The sequence below is a fragment of the Oncorhynchus mykiss genome, chromosome 4 (assembly GCF_013265735.2).
Source record: "Oncorhynchus mykiss isolate Arlee chromosome 4, USDA_OmykA_1.1, whole genome shotgun sequence".
Taxonomy (NCBI): Eukaryota; Metazoa; Chordata; class Actinopteri; order Salmoniformes; family Salmonidae; genus Oncorhynchus; species Oncorhynchus mykiss.
Window position 1 is genome coordinate 12,688,891 of NC_048568.1, and position 24,734 is coordinate 12,713,624.

General features: G+C 41.7%; 1 protein-coding gene across 2 annotated transcripts in view; it reads right to left on the reverse strand.

Moving 5' to 3' along the window:
• rngtt (RNA guanylyltransferase and 5'-phosphatase) overlaps window positions 1-24,734 on the reverse strand; it is a 145,413-nt gene that overhangs the window by 42,555 nt on the left and 78,124 nt on the right. For both annotated transcript variants that reach the window (XM_036975656.1, XM_021600224.2), the window contains exon 13: window positions 4,348-4,416. In XM_036975656.1, the coding sequence (XP_036831551.1) occupies window positions 4,348-4,416 (69 nt within the window). The remainder of the gene's footprint in view (window positions 1-4,347; window positions 4,417-24,734) is intronic.

Below are 24,734 nucleotides of genomic sequence, written 5' to 3' on the forward strand. Positions count from 1 at the left end.
ACGAAAAAGTCATTTAAATGCTTATTGCTTTATGTCCCTACCAGCCTATTGTGTCGCACACGCAAATGGTTCACAATGTATTTATTTGTTGGCTTTAGTCTTGAAATAATAGAGCCTAAATAATTAATTTACGTTCTTTCTTAGGCTCCCTGTCTGGCTCCTGACCTATTTAGAGTGTTTATATGCTGTTTAATATGACATGTAGCCTATTTGAAATTGTTTGCTTTTCATGTTTATTCAAATACTTTTAATTCAAATCCATATAGTTTGCTTTCAATAATTCAAAACCAAATGGTAGGTCCAGGTAGTCACAAAAATAGATGGATGTTGGTTAAATTGTGAATTTAATGAATGGAGCGAATTTGGAGCGGAAGCGCGGAGCAGTTTTTAGCGGAGAGGTTGGAAAGTACCTGGAGTGACATGAGCGAGACTTCCAGCTCACATACTCTGGCCTCTACGGTCTTCTCCTTCTAAATGTTAGCGTGGTGAACAAGCTGTGGCTCGGGTGGCTTAAGTCCTTGATGATCTTCTTGGCCTTCCTGTGACACCGGGTGCTGTAGACACCTGGAGGGCAGGCAGTGTGCCCTCTGGAGAGCCATGTGGTCGCTTACGGTGAAATTGATACAGCCCGAAAAGATGCTCTCAATGGCGCATCTGTAGATGTTAGTGAAGTTCTTAGGGGCGAAGCCGAATCTGTTCAGCCTCCTGAAGTTGAAGAGGCGTTGTTGCACCTTCACCACGCTCTTTGTATGAAGGGACCATTTCAAGTTGTTAGTGATGTGCACAATGAGGAACTTGGAAGCTTTTGACCCTCTCCACTATAGCTCTGTCGATGTGGATGGGGGCGTGCTTTCTCTGCTGTCTCCTGTAGTCCACAATCAGCTCCTTTGTTTTGTTGACGTTGAGGGAAAGTATTTTCCTGATACCACTCCGCCAGGGCTCTTATCGTTGTTGGTAATAAGGCCTACCACTACTGTGTCGTCAGCAAACTTGATGATTGAGTTGGAGACGCGCGTGACTTCACAGTCATGGGTGAACAGGGAGTACAGGAGGGGGCTGAGCACGCACCCCTGTGGGGCCTGCGTGTTCAAATCATCGTGGCGGAGGTGTTGTTGCCTACCTTCACCACTTGGGGTCGGCCCGTCAGGAAGTCTAGGACCTAGTTGCACAGGGAGGAATTCAGACCCAGAGCCCTGAGATTAGTGATGAGCTTGGAGGGTACTATGGCGTTGGAAGGCTGAGCTGTAGTCAATGAACAGCATTCTTACGTAAGTATTTCTCTAGTCCAGGTAGGATAGGGCAGTGAGCAGTGCAATGGCGATTGCATGGTACGTGGATCTGTTGGGGCGATATGCGAATTGTAGTGGTCTAGTGAATCGGGTAAGGTGGCGATGATATGGTCCTTTACTTGCCGCTCAAAGCACTTCATGATGACAGCAGTGAGTGTTTACTCACGTCGGCCCCTTCACTGTGAACGTCGCTGTTGGTTTGAGGAGGGAGGAAGGTCATTCAGCGACATTATCCGGCCTGGCAGCCTCTCCTCCAGCAAGCCTATAGACAGCTCGGCCATTTCGGGTCCTACAATCAGACCACCACATAAGCGTACAAACCTCGAAAAAGGCCAGTATGCATCCAATCCGCCTCTTAGTCAGAGCTGAGAACTTATCAGGTGCACCCCGTCAGTCACAGAGGGCACTCTGACCCTCAGCTAGGCTACAACAATGCAAGCATCACAAACATTGGGTATGCAGACAGAGGCTTAGGCTGTGTTCCAAAAGGCACACTATTCCCTACACAGTGAGCTACTTTTAAAGAGGGCCCATACGGCTCAGGTCAAAACTACTGCACTATGTGAGGAATAGGGTGCGATTTGGGACACAACCTTATTGTGGGAGCCAGGCAGGGCTAGGCTATTTCTACAGACGAAAAGTCAATGATGGCTCCCAAACATATTCTTTATTCTATGTTTATTTAAATGTGGAACATATTGTGCCCGAGGGCTTTCTCAGCACAGTACCTAATGTAGCTAACGTGTTTTTTTAATAAATACAGCCATAAATTACAACAATGTACACTCCAGCCTTTAATAGCAAAAAGATATACACCGAAAATGGACCGTAATTAGTATTTTCCACACAGCCCCTACTTACTCCTAAAGTGGGGCTTACACTCCAAAGCCAATCATAAAAAGGGCTTCTGAGAAAATGGAAGAATTTCCAAGCCAGAACTGTTCAAAAATATGCGAGGTTCATCGATCAATGGAATTGTTATGAGGGAGAACAAGAAGGGTAAGAACAAAGTGGGAAAGAGGCAAACACGGTGGCTGCGTAACAAATGGCACCCTATATAGTGGACTACTTTTGAGTCCTATGCGCCATGGTCAAAGGTAGTGCACTATAATGGAAATAGGGTGACATTTGGGAGCATCCAATGTACCCGGCTATAATGGGGGAACAGGAAATTACCACTGTGATATTAATAACATAAAACGACACATCAATTAGCTCCCCTGAAAGAGACGCCTATTCCCGTCAGAGAGCCAGCCACTCTGAGTTCCGGTGGAGTGCGGGGCTGCTGCAGCCGCGCCAAACCTGCACTCTGCAGCCTAATTTCATTCCCAGCCCAGCACACCCAGGAAACTGGCTCCTGCTACCTGACAGCTACTGAGCTTTTCATATTCTTCAATCATTATTTCTAAAATTACAGAGCGACGCAAAACCAAAACTGTTCACGGCGAGGAGGGGGGATGCAAACCAAAATAATGAGTTGTAGACGCTGGGGGAAAGTTCTGAATTAACCCAGGTGAGTGATCTCAGGCTGCTGCTTGCTTTCAGACAAAATAGACTGACTTAAATGGCTAGTGCTATTATCGAGGCAAAACTTGATTCCTTGATGCACAGTCACTTGAGTGAGAATCCAATCTGACAACTTGGATCATAAGAAAAAGCCATGGCCATTGTTTTGCCCATAGGGAACTGACAACAGGAGTTGAAAAGCTGTTTTCTTCTAGCAGGTGCATGGCTGGACAAGCTCTCTCTCCAGCCCAAAGAAGGAATATAAATATTTCACCTGTGAACTAACAACTGATCGAATGAACATTCATATCAAGGGATATAGGCAAACAGGTTGGATTTTTAGGTGGAATCCAAATATACCCTCATTTCCTAGTTAGGGGAAAGGTTCTACGTATTTTACTTCCCTTCTATGCCTGTCTATTGATCTGTGTTGTCTTTGTCAAATAGTCCCATCTCCTGGTTTGGCTATTTCAGTGATGATCAATCACTTTCTTGTTGCTACTCAATGATTTACAGCTGGACCAGGGACATGAAATCAATATTGTAACACACAGACATAAGGAAGAAGACAAGGCTCCTGATGGCAAATAAATGAGAACTCAGAGAGGAGGTCAGGGCAAAACAGCCCTCAACACAAGAAAGGGAAAAGTAGTTAAGCTAACTAAAGCACAGACTGAGTAAAGCATATTTTTTACTAGAATAAAATGTCTAACACCTGTGGCGCCAAACTAGAGAATTCGTGAAGGTAGTACCCCGACAGTATTTGGAAGAGACGGGGTTGATGCACGTCGCACAATGTGCAGCATCAGAGAGAAGACGTTGAGGCAGATCGGAATAGCAACTTGTATGTAAAACACTCTGCCTCCCCGCGCCCAATCAATCTGAACGTCTGCAGGTGTGCACAGCTGCACACCACTTCTGATTCTACTTACCTCCACCACATATCTCTCTCTAAATGCCACCCCTTCCGTTACGCTGTGCAGACACTATCGGTTATCTGAGGTGATGTTGTGCTAATTAATTTACTATGTACAGAGCCATGTTGCATCTCTCCAGAGAAAAACACATCTCTGCAAACTATCCAAATAGGGGACACTGTCCCTCCTTGAGGGAGGCAGATGATGTAAGTCCACGATTCATTCCCCATAGAAGGGTAATCTTCCCCGGGACCGCTGCTGTAATAATATCATCACAACATTGTAAGAGTAGTGTTGGTAGAGAAGGCTATTTCCCACCAACACAAAGCAGAGATGGCCTTCCTACCTTGACCCTTTCACAGTGCTGACAGTGGCTGTTCCACACGTGTCTGACCTGTGGACTGTGTGAGTGCAGTTTTGGGCATCCCTTCCTTCACAGTGACAGGAGGGCAGGTAGAGGTGACTGACAAAGAGTGAGCCCAACAAATAACCTTCTCCAGAAACCTGAGGCGGTGTCCTACCCCGCTGCCTTATTATTAGAGGGAGGTCGATGAAAACTTGGTGCTGCTGTGCAATTAGCCTGTAGACATAACCCAGTGCTTTGACACAAATAACAGTGTTTAAGACAGACTCACCCCGCAAGGCTGGAAGATAAGGCCGTCGACTTCATGGCTGACCTGGGACGTGAAGCTGCCTTCCAGGAGCTGGAAAACCACAACAGGAGATATCATCAGCAACAGGACAGACAGACAGTTACTGTACAGCAAGGAATGGAAATAACAAGCTGGAGTCTGGTTAATAGAATGACATCTATATCCTCCTATAAGCTCACACAAAATAACCATGGATTGCATCCCAAAAGGCACCCTATTACCTTTATAGTGCACTACTTTTGACCAGAGCCCTATTGGCCATCTTGTCAAAAGTAGTGCGCTATGTAGGGTATAGGGTGCCATTTGGGACGACACCATGGTTTCTATTATAAGACAGAAAAGCAATCCTTGTAGAACTATGCTGGAGGCTCTCTTTTCCACCCACCAATCTATCAATATACAGTAACGCACAATGTATTGTCTATCGTGTTACTGTATCAGTATCAAGCACTCATCTCAGTGATTGATATCACATCAATCAAGCTGGAAACATCAATGCACAGTTGCACACCATTTGACAGTTTAGGCTTAGGTTAATGACCGAAATATCACAGACCACATAAATAATTAGGCTCATGATGGCAGGAAAAGATAGGCTTGTTCAGCTCCTCGATTAAGGATGACAGATGTTCAGCGAAAGACAATCTACAGTACCATATTGGCTGAGGCATCCCCAGGAGAGGAGACTTAGATAGGCTACTGTAAAAGCTATATTCATCTGAGATTAAGCTGTACTACATAATCAGCTAGCGGAATATGGTCTTCAAATAAAGACAGCCAAGAGCAGAACATTTAGAGTGGTATAAGTTAGGCGTTAAAGCTCAGGGCCAGAGAGTTTAGTTTAAGATTTATGGTCACAACAGAATTTGCATTGGAAATCTTCAGTACAGACCCTATGTTCCTCCAGGAACAAAGAGGACTAACATTCTTGCTAAGATTTACCTTGAAGTACTAATATGACCATGGCTTACATTATAGAGTAAGCATATAGCCTAAACTCAAAATGAATCGTGCAGTTGGGAATATGACCTAATAGTCTAAGGCTTTGTATCCTGAGGATGAGAAGCACCCAGTCCATGTTGAATCAAACACTGTGGGGATGAATCTAAGTACAGAAATGACACTGGCTGACAACAAAGACAAGTCTGCACAATACTGCTAAGTCTCACGCTGAAAACCGTGACAACAATTGCAGAACATTTGAACCAAAATAAAAGCTTTGGTCACAGGTTTGCATGTGTTAAAGCAGGTGAAGCGAAATGCTTTTGTTACTAGCTCCAAAGGTGCAGTAGAATGGCTAGCAACAAATATAATTTAAAAAAAATAATAATCACAATCCAAAGTAGATAGTGTCTTCAGAAATGATTCATACTCCTTGACTTATTCCACATATTGTTACAGCCTTATTATACACACAATACCCCATAATTACAAAGCAAAAACAGGTTTTAGACATTTTTTGCAAAAAATAAAAAACAGAAATACCTTATTTACATAAGTATTCAGACCCTTTGTTTTGAGATTCAAAATTGAACTGAGGTACATCCTGTTTTCATTAATCATCCTTGAGATGTTTCTACAACTTGATCGGAGTCTACCTGTTGTAAATTCAATTGATTGGACATGATTTGGAAAGGCACACACCTGTCTATGTAAGGCCCCACAGTTGACAGCACATGTCAGAGCAAAAACCAAGCTATGAGGTCGAAGGAATTGTCCGTAGAGCTCCGAGACAGATCTCGAGAAGGGTACCAAAAAAATTGTGCAGCATTGAAGGTGCCCAACAACACAGTGGCTTCCACCATTCTTAAATGGAAGACGTTTGGAACCACCAAGATTCTTCTTAGAGCTGGCTGCCCGGCCAAACTTGAGCAATCGGGGGAGAAGGGCCTTGGTCAGGGAGGTGAACAAGAACCCGATGGTCACTCTGACAGAGCTCTAGAGTTCATCTTTGGAGATGGGAGAACCTTCCAGAAGGACAACCATTTCTACAGCACTCAACCAAAATCAGGGCTTTATGGTAGAGTGACCAGATGGAAGCCACTCCTCAGTAAAAGGCACATGACAGCACTCTTGGACTTGCCAAAAGGCACCTAAATGACTCTCAGCCCATGAGAAACAAGATTCGGCCTCCTGGGTGGCGCAGAGGTTAAAGGCGCTGTACTGCAGCGCCAGCTGTGCCACCAGATACTCTGGGTTCGTGCCCAGGCTCTGTCGTAACCGGCCGTGACCGGGAGGTTCGTGGGGCGACGCACAATTGGCCTAGCGTCGTCCGGGTTAGGGAGGGCTTGGCCGGTAGGGATATCGTTGTCTCATCGCGCACCAGCGACTCCTGTGGCGGGCCGGGCGCAGTGCACGCTAACCAAGGTTGCCAGGAGCACGGTGTTTCCTCCGACACATTGGTGCGGCTGGCTTGGATGCGCGCTGTGTTAAGAAGCAGTGCGGCTTAGTTGGGTTGTGTATCGGAGGACGCATGACTTTCAACCTTCGTCTCTCCCGAGCCCGTATGGGAGTTGTGGTGATGAGACAATTGGATACCATGAAATTGGGTGAAAAAGGGGGTTAAAAAAAAGAAGAAAAAAAAAGAAAGAGAAACAAGATCTGATGAAACCAAGATTCAAATCTTTGGCCTGAATGCCAAGAGCCACATCTGGAGGAAACCTAGCACCATCCCTACGGTGAAGCATGGAGGTGGCAGCATCATACTGTGGGGAAGTTATTCAGCGGCAGGGACTGGGAAACTAGTCAGGATCGAGGCAAAGATGAACGGAGCAAAGTGTAGAGAGATTCTTTATGAAAACCTTCTCCAGAGCGCTCAGCACCTCATACTGGGGTGAAGGTTCACCTTCCAAGAGGACAAAGACAGTAAGCACACAGCCAAGACAACGCAGGAGTGTCTTTGGGACAAATCTCTGAATGTCCTTGAGTGGCCCAGCCAGAGCCCGGACTTGAACTCGATCGAACATCTCTGGAGGCCTGAAAATAGCTGTGCAGCAACGCTCTCCATCCAACTTGACAGCGCTTGAGAGGATTTGCAGAGAAGAATGGGAGAAACTCCCCAAATACAGGTGTGCCAAGCTTGTAGTGTCATACCCAAGAAGACTCGAGGCTGTAATCACTGCTAACGGTGCTTCAACAAAGTACTGATTAAAGGGTCTGAATACTTATGTAAATGTGATATTTCAGAGTTTTATTTATAAAACATTAGAACAAAATTATTAAAACCTGTTTTTACTTTGTCATTATCGGGTATTGTGTGAAGATTGATGAGAAGAAAAAAACAAACAATCAAATTGTAGATAGCCGGCTAGTGATGGCTGTTCAACAGTCTGATGGCCTGGTGATAGAAGCTGTTTCTCAGTCTTTCGGCCTCTGTCTGCTAGATGGTAGCAGAGTGAACAGCCTGTGCTCGGGTGGCTGAGGCCCTTAATTATCTTCTTGGCCTTCCTTGGACAGAGTACTGTAAATGTCCTGGGAGGTCAGGCAGTGTGCCACCGGTGATGCGTTGGGCTGACCACACCAACCTCTGGAGAGCCATGAGGTAGCGTAGCGGGTGGTGCAGTTGCCTTACCAGGCGGTGATGCTGCTCGACAGAAGGCTCTCAAAAAGGTGCATCTGTAGAAGATCCACAATCAGCTGTTTCACTGTGTGGCCTAATATAAAAGAGCGGAGTTGGAGCTGTCTGTGGCGACATGCAGGCTGGCTGTATTATTATTAGTGATGTTGGCCCTGATGCGGAGGTAGCAGCAAGCTGGGGCCCTGTGGTAAAAAGCCTAGAGGAGGAAGGGAGGGACGCAAGCAGCCAGCCAGGCTGTTCAACAGAGGCACAGACAGCTGCCAGATGGGAGAGACAGATACAGCCCAAAGCTAGGCGTAGGGGCATCAGGGAGCAGGTATTAATATGAATATGCAGTTTATTGGGATGAATCTTATCCTGGAGGCAGAGCGATTTCTACTAGATGGGCCAGTGGCAAAGTAAAAATGTGCAATATATTGTAAAAATTCATGAAAACAAAAATTTGTTTTTCGGTCTTAATTTGAAGTTAGGCATAAGGTTAGCAGTGCGGTTAATGTTCGGCTTAAAGTTAGGTTTAGGTTTAAAATAAGATTGTATGACTTTGTGAATGTGCCAGCTAGTGACTACCCTACAGAGCTGTCTGCAGTACAGAGGCTGCAGTACATGAGTCATCCCAATAAATACCAATCTGCTATTAATATGGGCACTGTACAGCAGCCTCAAAGTACGAATAAACTCAACTCAACTCACAGTTCAGTTCATTCATTCATCTTTCCAGTGGTGTAAAGCACTTATGTAGAAGGACAAAAATGTTCCAATTCACACAATTATCAAGAGAACAACCCTGGTCAGCCATACTGCCTCTGATCTGGCGGACTTACTAAACACACATGCTTAATATGTAAATTATGTTTTGAGTGTTGGAGACAGCCCATGGCTATCCGTAAAAAATAAATAACTAACCAAATGAAATGGTGCCGTCTGGTTTGCTTAATACAGTGGGGAGAACAAGTATTTGATAACCTGCAAAATCGGCAGTGTTTCCTACTTACAAAGCATGTAGACGTCTGTCATTTTTATCATATGTACACTTCAACTATGAGACAGAACCTAAAACAAAAATCCAGAAAATCACATTGTATGATTTTTAAGTAATTAATTTGCATTTATTGCATGACATAAGTATTTGATACATCAAAAAAGCAGAAATTAATATTTGGTACAGAAACCTTTGTTTGCAATTACAGAGATCATACGTTTCCTGTAGTTCTTGACCAGGTTTGCACACACTGCAGCAGGGATTTTGGCCCACTCCTCCATACAGACCTTCTCCAGATCCTTCAGGTTTCAGGGCTGTCGCTGGGCAACACGGACTTTCAGCTCCCTCCAAAGATGTTCTATTGGGTTCAGGTCTGGAGACTGGCTAGGCCACTCCAGGACCTTGAGATGCTTCTTACGGAGCCACTCCTTAGTGGCTGTGTGTTTCGGGTCGTTGTCATGCTGGAAGACCCAGCCACGACACATCTTCAATGCTCTTACTGAGGGAAGGAGGTTGTTGGCCAAGATCTCGCGATACATGGCCCCATCCATCCTCCCCTTAATACAGTGCAGTCGTCCTGTCCCCTCTGCAGAAAAGCATCCCCAAAGAATGATGTTTCCACCTCCATGCTTCACGGTTGGGATGGTGTTCTTGGGGTTGTACACATCTTTCTTCTTTCTCCAAACACGGCAAGTGGAGTTTAGACCAAAAAGCTCTATTTTTGTCTCATCAGACCACATGACCTTCTCCCATTCCTCCTCTGGATCATCCAGATGGTCATTGGTAAACTTCAGACGGGCCTTGACATGCGCTGGCTTGAGCAGGGGGACCTTGCGTACGCTGCAGGATTTTAATCCATGACGGCGTAGTGTGTTACTAATGGTTCTTTGAGACTGTGGTCCCAGCTCTCTTCAGGTCATTGACCAGGTCCTGCCGTGTAGTTCTGGGCTGATCCCTCACCTTCCTCATGATCATTGATGCCCCACGAGGTGAGATCTTGCATGGAGCCCCAGACCGAGGGTGATTGACCGTCATCTTGAACTCCTTCCATTTTCTAATAATTGCTCCAACAGTTGTTGCCTTCTCACCAAGCTGCTTGCCTATTGTCCTTGTGCAGGTCTACAATTGTATCCCTGATGTCCTTACAAAGCTCACTGGTCTTGGCCATTTTGCAGAGGTTGGAGTCTGTTTGATTGAGTGTGTGGACAGGTGTCTTTTATACAGGTAACGAGTTCAAACAGGTGCAGTTAATACAGGTAATGATTGGAGAACAGGAGGGCTTCTTAAAGAAAAACGAACAGGTCTGTGAGAGACGGAATTCTTACTGGTTGGTAGGTAATCAAATACTTATGTTGTGCAATAAAATGCAAATTAATTACTTAAAAATCATACAATGTGATTTTCAGGATTTGTATTTTAGATTCCGTCTCTCACAGTTGAAGTGTACCTATGATAAAAATTACAGACCTCTACATGCTTTGTAAGTAGGAAAACCTGCAAAATCGGCAGTGTATCAAATACTTGTTCTCCCCACTGTATATAGATTTTTTAAAAAGTATTTAATACTTATAATTTTGATACTTGAGTATATTTTAGCAATTACATTTACTTTTGATACTTAAGTATAAGTAAAACCAAATACGCTCAGACTTTTACTCAAGTAGTATTTTACTGGGTGACTTATTTTTCCTTTTCTATTAAGGTATCTTTACTTTTACTCAAGTATGAAAATTGGGTACTTTTTCCACCACTGATTCTTTCTTTCAGACAAGTCAGACAGACAAAGTACCCTGCATGCAAACACTACCATTGTTGTGAACAAACAACTACATTTACATGTCCATAAATAACAGTGAAATATAAATTAAAGTGGAGTTCAATTTCATTGCCATGGCAGCTCATCATATACTCATTATCTATGCAAACAGCATTTTACTCAAACACAGAACAAATGCTGAAAACAGTCGAAAATGCGTGACACATTTCAAAATGTCACCACGGGTGGTGGTAGCAATGCAACGTGGCTGCTAAAATATCTCCAAATGTCACATTGCAGTCTCTTTACAACAACCAGAGCGTGAATTAATGCCAACGTAAGTCATGAAAACAACCAAGAGATGAACAACAAAGGAAGATCATAAGAGTCCTTCTTGCCACTCTTTCGTATCCATAGTTTTACAATCTCAATGGTTTACAAACAATTAGCCAGGAGTTATTTTTCTCCATGTGCCATAAGTGCTATAACATGAGTAGTAAACGGGATAACGGACAAAAAATGCCATTGCTCCTCTATAAGTACAGTCCTGCATTAGCCAGAAGGCAGGTTAAGGTATCATATCCACTAGGAGAGAGAGGAGACGGAGCTGAAATACAAACAGCATTATACAAGGCAGGAACATAACAACAATCATATTAATACAGAACTGTCATCACTGTATCAAACTTGCCGAGTGACTGGAGTCAGTGACACTTAGTCATCATGTCTAATCATGGAGAATGAAGAGTCTTTCTCTCTGTATTGTCAGAATCTGACATTTAAGTTAGATTAGGCTGTGTGCATGGTACAAGAGCCTGTAGCTAGGAGACAGAGGTACTTCAGATGGCGCTTCTGCACTCTGAAGTCAGGAGGAGGAATGAGAAGAAAGAAGAGGTCGTTCCACCTCAAAAAGCACAAGAGGATTGAGACACCCACCATCTCAGATCGTTCTGAGATCATTTCTGTACTTAGAAACAGATAACATTAGCATTTCTTCAACAATATTTTGTTGAAATATAATTTTATTTCTGATAAATTAAGTCAATTGATTGCACCCAAATTGGCCATTTTAAATTATAGGATTCATATAATATTAAATAAACGTAGTACACAACATCTGATTTGGATCCCAAAAAAATCTAACAATGAGTAAGACTGAGCATTCCAAAGAAAGGGTCAAAAGCCACACACGGGCCCCCCACGCCGATCCCAACCCATCAAACAAGTATACAGTATCAGTTCTCTGTTTGACGAGTAGTATGGAGCTGCGGATCAGAGTATTGTTTCTTCATCCTATGTAAAGCATTCTCAATTAATTTGGTGATGTTTTTTCCCCTGTTCAGAGAAAGTCATTGAAGTTGTTAGGTTTATGTCCCATCCTACATCCTGACATTACTAGGTTCTGTCCACTACAGGGTGCTGCTCCTGCTTTTAGTTGATTCTTTTTTAAGAATCCCCCCACCCCCTCAATGTTAAATGGATAGTTCACCCAAATTACAAAATTACATATTGGTTTCCTTAGCCTGTAAGCAGTCTATGGACAAGGTACGACAGCAAACCATGCTTTGATTTTGTTTACCTGGCCACTATTTCGAAGGTACCATTGACTTACATTGGATTTGTGCAACAAATGCTACAAAGTTAGCATTTGAAACAGTGGCCAGGTAAACATAACCAAAACATGGGTTGCTGTCATACCTTTTCAATAGACTGCTTACAGGCTAAGGAAACCAAAATTAAATGTTGGGTGATTAAAAAAGAATAAATCACCTAATAGCCGGAACAGCACCATCTAGTGGTCAGGTGGTAATATAAGGATGTAGGATCAGGATGGGAAATAAACTGAACTTCAATTACTAATTTCTGACAAAAAAAATAATAATTCAGAGAATGCATTACATAAGATGAAGAAACAACACTCCAAGCCGCAGCTCCATATTACTTGTCAAACATAGTGAACTGATATTGTATATTCATTGTTGTGTTGGGATTGGCAATGGAAGTCGGTTGGTGGCTTTGAACCATTTCTTTGGAATCCTCATGTCTTACTCATTGTTAAAAAAAAATTGCATGTCCAAATCAGATGTTATGTACCATCTTTATTGAATATTATATGAATCCTATAATTTAAAAAATCCCAATTTGGGTGCAATCAATTAGCTTAATTTCTCAAATCAAATTATATTTCAACAAAATAATGTTGCAGGTATGCTAATCTTACCGTTTCTAACTACAGAAACGATTTCAGAACAATCTGAAAGGGTGGGTGTCATGGCTTGCTGAAATGACATGGAACAACACAGATGAGCGGAAAGGTGAGATTAAGAGGCTGTCAACAAGCGGCATAAGCCGAGGCACAGTCAACACGTAGGAAATGTGAGGTATCCGCTTATTACTTAGAAACAATGTTTCATCACAATGGAGCTAAACACACAGACCTGTACCAGCCAGATTTCTTTATCGTGAGGCGCGATTGATTTCGGGAGTCAAATTCTCAAATGTCAAACACCGTTAAGATGCAAAGAATGCTTTAGGGGGAAATAATGAAATAAGCCTCTATCAGAATGGCTGCTCGGTGGCTAAGTGGTGAAGACCTGCCAATTGCCACAGTTGGAAAATTAGATAAAGTAGTGGTAATGGTTCCTTCAGCTGGCAGTAGATAACCCGAGACAGTATTTGACAGTGACTATTACCACTAAAGAGAAGCATCAGGGCAACCTGGAATGGAATAATAGTGAGTCATTCCGGTTCCATACTGAAGTTCTACTTTCCATATAAAGAATGCAATTATTCTGCTTCCAGCCAGACAAAAAATAACTGCTGTTGTCTTTATGATGCAACTCTATGTAGGAGGAACACCGGTCTATCTGGAGTTCCCTTTCAGTTCTTTGACACCATAGTACACCCACCACCTCCAAGCCATCTGAGAGAGAGATTGAAAGAGGGAGACAGGGAGAGGTGAACACAGGGTGAGGAAAGATGAGCCAAGGGAGACCTACACCGACGCACCCACCTCCAGAGGAAGTTCCCTTGGAGCTATGGTTGCTTGGAAGCTACAGAGAGGGGGCCGCAGCCCAGCAGCCCAGGCTTTCATGCTAAACCTGTTAAGGCAGGATTCACAAAGCCTTCGCCTGGAAGGCCTGCAGAGAAGATGAAATCACACAGTCCTATTAGGAGATCTATCAGGCTTCCACAGGAGACGTCAAGCGGAAGGAGGGATTAACTACTGTACCTGATGACTAGCGTTGCACTCGACGGAGAGACAAAAGGTAAAATGGAGTACCCATCTTCATGCCATGGTGATGGAATGGAAGTCAGTGTATTTTTCTCCCCTACAATTGAACGTCAAGGTTACATTTCACATAGTGGCACAGTAATGAATCATAGTTGGGTCGGAGAAGGGCTGAGTAACATTAAAACAACAACAAGCATGCCATCCTCCCTGCAATCTTTTTTGTTGTTGTGTGGGTAGATCAGCTTTAATATTGCAGATAGATTGTAGCTTCCATCAATTAAATTGTCTGCATCACTTCCAATCACCCATATATTTTTTGGTGAAACGGTTCACAAAACTCACAGTTCGGTACGGTACAGTGGTGTCACGGTTCGGTATGGTTTCGATACATCGACAAAATAAATGCCTGAGAAATATGTCATTTGTATTTAGATTTCCATTATTATAATAGTAAACATGGGTAGCTTGAATTCCCAGGAGCATATGGAAACAAAGGGACAACAAAAACATGAAATAAAATAGTCATTTAAAAACAGAACTTCAACAAGAGTGCATAGTCCAGCAGCATATATCAAAATTAAGTCACATAGCAGTGCCTTAAGCAAAATGAGGACCACTTGAGACTGGTTACTTGAAAACAATTAAAAATTAAAACTCAGATTTTCACGTTTTTCTTTAAGAAGATCAGTCTATCTACATTATCTACAGTGAGCACAGATCGGCTTGCTGTGACAATGTCAGCCTTTGTGGAGAATACCCTCTCGCTAGGAACAGAGGTCCCAGGCACAGCCGGGTAGCGCCTTGCTAAAATGGGAACATGAGAGTATATTAACTCTTTGGTCTTCCACCATGTAAGTGGATTAGCATCCAGGGGAATAAAGTCCACTTCCCTGTATGAGGTCACCAGCTCCTCTACAACCTTGATCTTTTACTTGGTTCCCTGCTCCTGGGTCGTGAACTCCTCCTCAAAAAGCTCAGCCATGGTAGACTTATTTTCTGGAGGACAACCCCTGTCATTTGCCATCTCTGGAGAGGGCTTGACCCTGTAGAATTAAATTAGATGAAAATGACTCTCTCTGAAGTGGCTTTAAAAATATAATTTGCTGTTAGAAATATATAAATCAGACATTATTTTGACAATTACAATTATTACTTCATAATTAATTGTTGAATCACTAATTAATAAAATAATAAATGTCCTATTAACAAAATAAATACAATACCTGTTGTATATTGGTCACAATCTCTGCTGTGAGTTCATTGTAGACTCTCAGATGAGCAGCAGCATCCAGGTGCAGCAGGGACTTGAACCGGGGGTCCAAAGCGGTGATCTTGTGTAAGAAGTCTTGGACACCAGGGTCAGCATATCTAGGCTCCAGATGAACTCTGATAGCAGTCTTGACATCCATTAAATTGAATTCCATCTAGTAGGGACATCCTGGATTAGTTTGTGGTTTGGCAGCTCCAACATCTCCTGTTTTGTCTTGAAAACATGAGCAGCAGTTGTGCTTTTATGAAAGAAGGATACCACCTTCCTGGTCTTGGCTAGGAGGCGAGAGATTGGATTCACTGACATTGTTTTTTGAGATGCAGATTAATAACGTGAGCAAAGCATCCCATCTGTGGCCCCAATTCAGCAACTGTGCTGTGACTGCATTTACGATATTTCTAGCGTTGTCAGTGGCCACAGGAATCGTTACGTTATCCCTCTCCAACTTCCACACTGCAACTACAAGTTAATTTATACGCCATTGGTTTATGCAATAATATTTTTTGTACAATGAAATATATTTTCCTAGTTATAATATATGATTAATTTATTGTTCAATTCTCAAAAGTTTGGGGCCACTTAGAAATGTCCTTGTTTTCCATGAAAACATACATGAAATGAAAAGGAAATGAAAAGGAAATACAGTCAAGATGTTGACAAGGTTATAATGATTTTTAATTGAAATAATAATAGTGTCCTTCAAACTTTGCTTTCGTCAAAGAATCCTCCATTTGCAGCAATTACAGCCTTACAGACCTTTGGCCTTCAAGTTGTCAATTCGTTGAGGTAATCTGAAGAGATTTCACCCCATGCTTCCTGAAAAACCTCCCACAAGGTGAATTGGCTTGATGGGCACTATGGCATGGCGTTGCAAAATGGAGTGATAGCCTTCCTTCTTCAAGATCCCTTATACCCTGTACAAATCTCCCACTCGACCCCCACCAAAGCACTCCCAGACCATCACATGGCGTCAAGCACTCCTCCAGCATCTTTTCATTATTTCTGCGTCTCACGAATGTTCTTCTTTGTGATCCGAACACCTCAAACTTAGATGTGTCCGTCTATAACACTTTTTTCCCAATCTTCCTCTGTCCAGTGTCTGTGTTCTTTGTCCATCTTAATCTTTTCTTTCTTTTTGCCAGTGTGAGATATGTTTTTTTCTTTGCAACTCTGCCTAGAAGGCCAGAATCCCGGAGTCGCCTCTTCACTGTTGAGACTGGTGTTTGGCGGGTACTATTTAATGAAGCTGCCAGATGAGGAATGGGGAGGTGTCTGTTTCTCAAACTAGACATAATGTACTTGTCCTCTAGCTTAGTTGTGCACCGGGGCCTCCCACTCTTTCTATTTTGGTTAGCGCCAGTTTGCGCTGTTCTGTGAAGGGAGTAGTACACAGCGTTGTTCGAGATCTTCAGTTTCTTGGCAATTTCTCGCATGGAACAGCCTTCGTTTCGCAGAACAAGAATAGACTGACGAGTTTGAGAAGAAAGTTATTTGTTTCTGGACATTTTGAGCCTGTAACCAAACCCGCAAATGCTGATGCTCCAGATATTCAACTAGTCTAAAGAAGGCCCGTTTTAACCTATGCACGTTTTACGAGCACAGTATGTTTCACATTAGTTCTTGTTGTTAGTCCAAAACTTCAGCTCCATTCAACCCCTCCCATCTATCTCTTAACACCATCCATATTGGATTTCTATTTGCCATATATTTTTCAACTGTGCTGTGATGTTTCACAAAAGTTCTGAACCTTTCTATTCTCATGGTTTCTACAGATTGTAAATTGAAAATATATTTTTTTGCTTAAAGTAATACATTATTAATCGATTGAGTATGACTTTACAGAATGCCCAGTAGTGCTATCAGCCCAGTTAGCTCCAGGTAAATATTGCAATTCTTCAGCAATTCCTGAACCTGTGACCAAAAACAAGCTACATATGGACAGTACCAAAACAAATAACCTAATGATTCTGCCTCCTCGCAGCAGAATCTGTAGAGCTGTGAAGGTTGCATCCCCCATATAAATAACATTAGGTTGGTTGCAAGAATTCTGTGTAATAATTTAAATGGAAAAATTCAAAGTTTTGAATCCGGCATCGTTTTGCATATCAGTTTATAAACCATGTGCCATGGAATCGGTATGTCAAAAATCTCTTCCATACTATATTGCAATCTATATGCCACAGCTGTCATTTGTTGGTCCTTAAATGAAACTGATATACTTTTTATTCATCAACATTTTCTTTAACCAATTATGGTCTTTAATGAAGGGCCGACAGACAAGTTCCTTACTTTCTCCCCCCCCCCCCCCCCCTTCCACTTTCCTCTTCCATTTTTGCGGTAAAATTGCAACTAGTTGGTTGTAATTTTGGGCAGAGCAGACATGTTTTAGTTAGCTGCATGTATGACATAACTCCAACAGTCGTATTTATGATATAATTTCCGATATAATTTTGATCAATTCGTATAATTAGAGTTTTACCACAATATTTGTTGTATTATTTGTTCTGTCTTTCTGGTGGATTAAATTGAAATTGCAACCAATTTTCTATGGCTTGTTTTAAAAACAGCGATATTTGGGAGATGAGTAACTGAAAGTGAGAGGTCTGAATAAAGAGAAAAGGCCTTTCTTGAACATAGGGTGAGACATTCTTACTAATTTGCTAGAGAACTAGTTTGGATTTAAGTATATATTTTGAATGACTGAAGCCTTTAGTGAGAGGTCTAATGCTTTAATATGTAATAATATTTGCCCGTTGAATTATATGACTAAAGTGTTTGCCACAAATAGAAAGGTATTTACCTTTCCATGGTAGCAAGATCTTATGAATTAATGTTAACTTTCAATAAAGATTTATTGGAGTGAGATGATTTATTTATTTTGGGATATGTGTACCAAGTACTGTATATCCACAACACCATCAGACCATTTTAATGGTAAACTACATTGTAAAGTAAAAGTAGCATTTTTTTGTGATCCAATAGGTAATATAGTAAGTACACTTATCATATTTCATATATTTGGTTGTAATCCAGAAAGGTTAGAATAATTATCTAGATCCTCTATGATGCTGTGGAGGGATCCAAGTTGTGGATTTAAAAGAAAACATGAATCATCGGCGTACAATGACAACTCTGTTTTTAAGCCCTGTATTTATAATCCCTTGATATTATTGTTGGATCTGATTTTAATAGCTAACATTTTGATGGCCATAATAAATAGATATGCCGATAGTGGACAACCTTGTTTTACTCCTCTTCACAGTTTGAGAAGTAGCCATTATTTACTATTTTAATCCTAGGGTTACTATACATGATTTTAACCCATTTTATAAGATATTCTCCTAAATTGAAATGTTCCAGGCATTTATATATAAACTCCAATCGTACTTTATCAAAAGCCTTTCAAAGTCTGCTATGAATAACAGGCTTGGTTTCCCAGATTTATCATAGTGTTCTATTGTTTCCAGTACTTGCTTTATATTATCTCCAACGTATCCATGTACAAAACCTGTCTGATTAGAATGAATAATGTCCGACAATACCTTTTTTTAATTCTATGCGCTATATATTTTGCTATAATTCTTTGCATCACAACACTGAAGTGTAAAGAGCCTCCAATCTTTATTATTTCCCACTTGTATCCTGTTTCAGTAATAATGAAATCAGACCTTGTTGAGTGTCTGATAATCTACCATTTACAAAGGAGTGGTTAAAATATGCTAATAATGGTCCTTTGAGTACATCAAAAAAGGTTTGGTATACCTCCACTGGTATGCCATCCAGCCCTGGAGCTTTCCTAGACTTAAAGCCTGTAATTGCATCAAGAAGTTCCTCCTCTGTACTTTCACATGAGTCTTTCTGTACGGCTGTTAATTTGGCATTATTAATAGGAAAATAATCCATACAATTAGCTTCAGTTAGAGGATAAATGAAAACATATGCTTAAAGTACTTAGCTTCCTCTTTCAAAATATAATTTGGTGAATCATAGGTGACTCCGTCACTTATAACAAGTTTCAGTAAATAATTTTTGGTTGCATTTCTATGCAGAAGATTAAAAAAATAATTTGGTGCATTTCCCCCCCATATTCCATCCAGTTTGCTTTATTATTCTAATATATTACACTTGATCTTTGTTGAATAAGTTACATTTTTTAGTTTTTCCTTATTTTGAGCCTCTATGGTACAGTTCTTATTGGAATCTATCTGTTCTGTTTCCCTTTGTTAGTATGGACTCCTTTGACCTAAATTGCTTTTGTTTTAGAGATGAGTACTGAATTGCATGGCCTCCCTACATTCTTTCACCTTCCTCTGCAGACCACAGGTCTGATATCAGCGTACACCTTCGCAACAAATCGCATATGAAGAACTTACCATCAACAATCCTGCTGGTCCGTTTAATATTGATATTATACAATGGTGGGTGATAATGTCATGTAAGGCGCTTGATGATCTGTAGTATTTACAATGCCTAGCTCACTATTCTTCTTCACACCCATTTCCCATAATAAAAAATACAAAAAAAATCACTACCACTGCAACCTCCATGCTTTATTGAACGATCTGTCCCTGAGTGCTTGGTTCTCATCAACCCTGAACTCCTACGCTGTACCAGATATAATAAAAGCATGTTTTACAAAGGCTGTGAAGGTAACAATCACAGGGAACGAGCCGGGAATGGTGCTTGGCAACCATTCTAGAGATAAAACAAGGGCACCCTACAAACCTTATTCCAAAAGTAGTGCACTACGTAGGGGGTAGGGTACCATTTGGGACGCACACAAGATCACATCCCTGCTCCTAGCTGCCCCGCCCCGCCTTCTCTCAGAGGAAGCTGCTCTGGCAGCCAGCCTCTGAACTAAGTACTAAGAACTAAGTTGAATAACACATTCAATAAATAATGTACAATTAACAAAGGCTATGATTTCATTTCAGAGCCACAGCTGGTGTGACTGTCTGTCTATATGATAAAAATGCAGTTGCATGTAAATGGTCTGTTATCGCCTGAGAATCTTTCACTCAAAATATTAATATCATTATGCAGGGTTCTCCCCAAAGCAGGTAAGAGAGGAGCTGTGCCACCTTGTGGACTGACTGTGCCACTATGTACATTTTTATAAACATTTTTTTTAATGGTATTTACATGTGTTCAAAAACTCAGAAATCTCTGATTCCAAAAGGGGGGCACTGCCCACCTCTGGGAACTCCCCCCGGCCGTACTCAGCAGCACCACCTTCTTAATCCTGACCTGATTGATCATGGATCATTCTCAGATAAAACTGCAGAATCAGCCCAAAACATTAATTCATTAACTATCTGATACAAAACTGAATTTCTCGTCAGAGAATCTCACATTTGAAGTGACAAAATCACACCTAAGAAAAAAAAAAGTGTTAAACGGGGGTGTTTATGAGATATCTGCACTGAGCACAAATCAGTAGCTTAGCAATGGAAACAAGCTGCTCACATCTACCACAGAATAGTGACACCTTATTCTCTTTCATAAGACTCAATCTCCTCTGAAGTGCATAAAAGCAGCTCCAAATGGCTGCTCCCGGAGCACTGCACTGGCTATGCCAGATTAGGGGACAGTCTTATAGAGAGACACACAAGATAAACTCTCCATAGAATAGTGGTCGTAGTTCAGTGGCACAGGCCCACTGCAAAACTGAGATTCACTCTAATTTACAGAGGGTAGGGCGTACGGCCCTGCCATTCAGGACCTCTATACCAGGTGGTCAGAGGAAGGGCCGAAACAGTTTCAAAGACACCAGCTACCCATGTCATAGACTGCTCTCTCTGCTACCGCATGACAAGCGGTACTGATGCACCAAGTCTGGAACCAACAGGATCCTGAACAGCTTCTACCCCCAAGCCGTAAGACTGCCAAATGTTTAGTTAAAAGGTGCAGAAATGTGTCCGTGTTGCAAAAATTTGAATAGATCGCCTAATTTCAGAGAACCATTGTACCGTCTAAACCACTGTGAAATACATTTTCAATAACCAAAAATATTGTATTTTCAGCTGTTTGAACCTGGTGTACAAAACTGAAAGTAACTTTTTCTCTAGTGTTGTAAGTGTATATGGAGACATACTACGTATCCAGACAATGAGGGGGATTTTTTTTTTATCAGTAAAAGCACAGTAAATCACGTTCAGCATTAAAAGCCATCTGACGGCTGTGAGTAAACCACCAAGGTTTTCACAGAATCACGACACGTACACCATGAGCACACAGAGGGAGAATTCATAATACTGCGATACTGTTTTGCCTCATCATTTCTTCCATACCTGCAATTTTCCATACCTGCAACTTTCACTCCACTCCCTACATAGCACACTTCTATTGATCAGGGCCCTGGTCAAAATAAGTGAGCTATAAATGGATTGGACTGCCATTTGGGACGCAGGCTAAGATGGGGTCCCTGTGGCTCAATTAGTATGGCAGTCCATTTGCTATATAAGAATATAGACTCAGTTGGTTAAGCCTCCCTGTTAAATACACAAGCTGACATGAGCATGGGACAAGGCTAACAACTGTATACATATATGGCTGTATACACACTGCCATATTTGATTTGGTCAGTTCAGTGTAATGATCACTGAAAGTGATGATATGCCACCATGTGTATCCAAAACTGATCTTGGGCAAGTGACTGTCCAAGACTTGCTGACTCAGGATGAGTTTTTTACCAAACAGTTCAGTATTCAAGATGAGTGATTATTTTGTATTTCAAATTCAATTGAAGGTGGTGGCAGTGGCACATCCACTTACTGCAGACATGAGTGTAGGCAGGGAGCCGATCCCTCCCTCCAACATAAGAGCAAAGAGGTAATTTCCATTATGCCTCTGAACATATCCCCCGGCAGTGCCCGAACCCTCCACTCTTCCAGCCCTAGAGTGATACCTAAAATCTAAATTAAATAATACATATTTGGGTCATGTGCAAAATACAACAGGTGTAGATTTGACCATGAAATGCTTACTTACGAGCCCTTTCCCAATGATGCAGAGTAAAAAATATAACAACAATACGAGGAATAAAAATACACAAGAAAGAAGCTACAGTAGATACAGGGAGTACCAGTGGCAGATCAATGTGCAGTGGCACAAGGTATTTGAGGTAGATACAGTGCCTTGCGAAAGTATTCGGCCCCCTTGAACTTTGCGACCTTTTGCCACATTTCAGGCTTCAAATATAAAGATATAAAACTGTATTTTTTTGTGAAGAATCAACAACAAGTGGGACACAATCATGAAGTGGAACGACATTTATTGGATATTTCAAACTTTTTTAACAAATCAAAAACTGAAAAATTGGGCGTGCAAAATTATTCAGCCCCTTTACTTTCTGTGCAGCAAACTCTCTCCAGAAGTTCAGTGAGGATCTCTGAATGATCCAATGTTGACCTAAATGACTAATGATGATAAATACAATCCACCTGTGTGTAATCAAGTCTCCGTATAAATGCACCTGCACTGTGATAGTCTCAGAGGTCCGTCAAAAGCGCAGAGAGCATCATGAAGAATTTGCATACAAAAAGATTTCCCAAGCTTTAAACATCCCAAGGAGCACTGTGCAAGCGATAATATTGAAATGGAAGGAGTATCAGACCACTGCAAATCTACCAAGACCTGGCCGTCCCTCTAAACTTTCAGCTCATACAAGGAGAAGACTGATCAGAGATGCAGCCAAGAGGCCCATGATCACTCTGGATGAACTGCAGAGATCTACAGCTGAGGTGGGAGACTCTGTCCATAGGACAACAATCAGTCGTATATTGCACAAATCTGGCCTTTATGGAAGAGTGGCAAGAAGAAAGCCATTTCTTAAAGATATCCATAAAAAGTGTTGTTTAAAGTTTGCCACAAGCCACCTGGGAGACACACCAAACATGTGGAAGAAGGTGCTCTGGTCAGATGAAAACAAAATTGAACTTTTTGGCAACAATGCAAAACGTTATGTTTGGCGTAAAAGCAACACAGCTGAACACACCATCCCCACTGTCAAACATGGTGGTGGCAGCATCATGGTTTGGGCCTGCTTTTCTTCAGCAGGGACAGGGAAGATGGTTAAAATTGATGGGAAGATGGATGGAGCCAAATACAGGACCATTCTGGAAGAACACCTGATGGAGTCTGCAAAAGACCTGAGACTGGGACGGAGATTTGTCTTCCAACAAGACAATGATCCAAAACATAAAGCAAAATCTACAATGGAATGGTTCAAAAATAAACATATCCAGGTGTTAGAATGGCCAAGTCAAAGTCCAGACCTGAATCCAATCGAGAATCTGTGGAAAGAACTGAAAACTGCTGTTCACAAATGCTCTCCATCCAACCTCACTGAGCTCGAGCTGTTTTGCAAGGAGGAATGGGAAAAAATTTCAGTCTCTCGATGTGCAAAACTGATGGAGACATACCCCAAGCGACTTACAGCTGTAATCGCAGCAAAAGGTGGCGTTACAAAGTATTAACTTAAGGGGGCTGAATAATTTTGCACGCCCAATTTTTCAGTTGTTGATTTGTTAAAAAAGTTTGAAATATCCAATAAATGTCGTTCCACTTCATGATTGTGTCCCACTTGTTGTTGATTCTTCACAAAAAAATACAGTTTTATATCTTTATGTTTGAAACCTGAAATGTGGCAAAAGGTCGCAAAGTTCAAGGGGGCCGAATACTTTCGCAAGGCACTGTATGTAGCCTACATATAGACAGGATGGTTGCTGGCTTAGAAGCTTAATGATGAATGAAAACACTACACTGAATTTTACACAACTGCAAAGCGATCTGGCATGCAACAGGAGCCTGAGGTACCAATAAGGACTTAATTCTGTCTGGTGTAATTCAGCAGTAAATTAGCAGTTCGGGTCCAATGCACACTTAAGTTCTGTAATGCTGAGCTTGTGGCGATTCTGGTGTGTCACGTGCGTTCAACTAACATATGAAAAAGGTAATGATGGGGATAATGACGCTTGTTGCATCATTTCCCAGAAAGCACCCGACACAAAAGTCCTCACACATGACTGTCTGACAGAGCTCACAGCAACAGACAGAAGAACGTGGCCATGTTCGAATACCCATACTTGCCTTCAAAATACTATGCATGTTAGGTATGCGAAAATAAGATGTTTTTATATGAAGTGAAATTTCAAAAATAAGTTTTAAATCTCAGGATGTTATATTAATTTAGTATTTTCATCTAGTAGAATTTGCTGCACACTTTAGGGGAAGAGAATCATCTTTCTAGACTCACGTGTGTTTGACAATAGCCGATAATGAGATAATGTCGGGCATCAATGCAATTGTGCATTACATTACGCATTCTCTGGATGGGTAAGCCTAGTATGTGTTGCTTACTGCATTAGTTGTTACAAAAATGTATGTTCTAAATAGTAGGTAGTACAATTAGTACGTCGTTTTAGTAAGTAGTAGGCAAGGCCGATTTTAGACAGAGAGAGAGAGCCTGTCTTTTTCAGAGGTTTAACGCCAATATAAGAGCCCTAGGGGCCCTGGTCAAAAGTGGTGCACTATAAAGGGTATAGGGTGCCA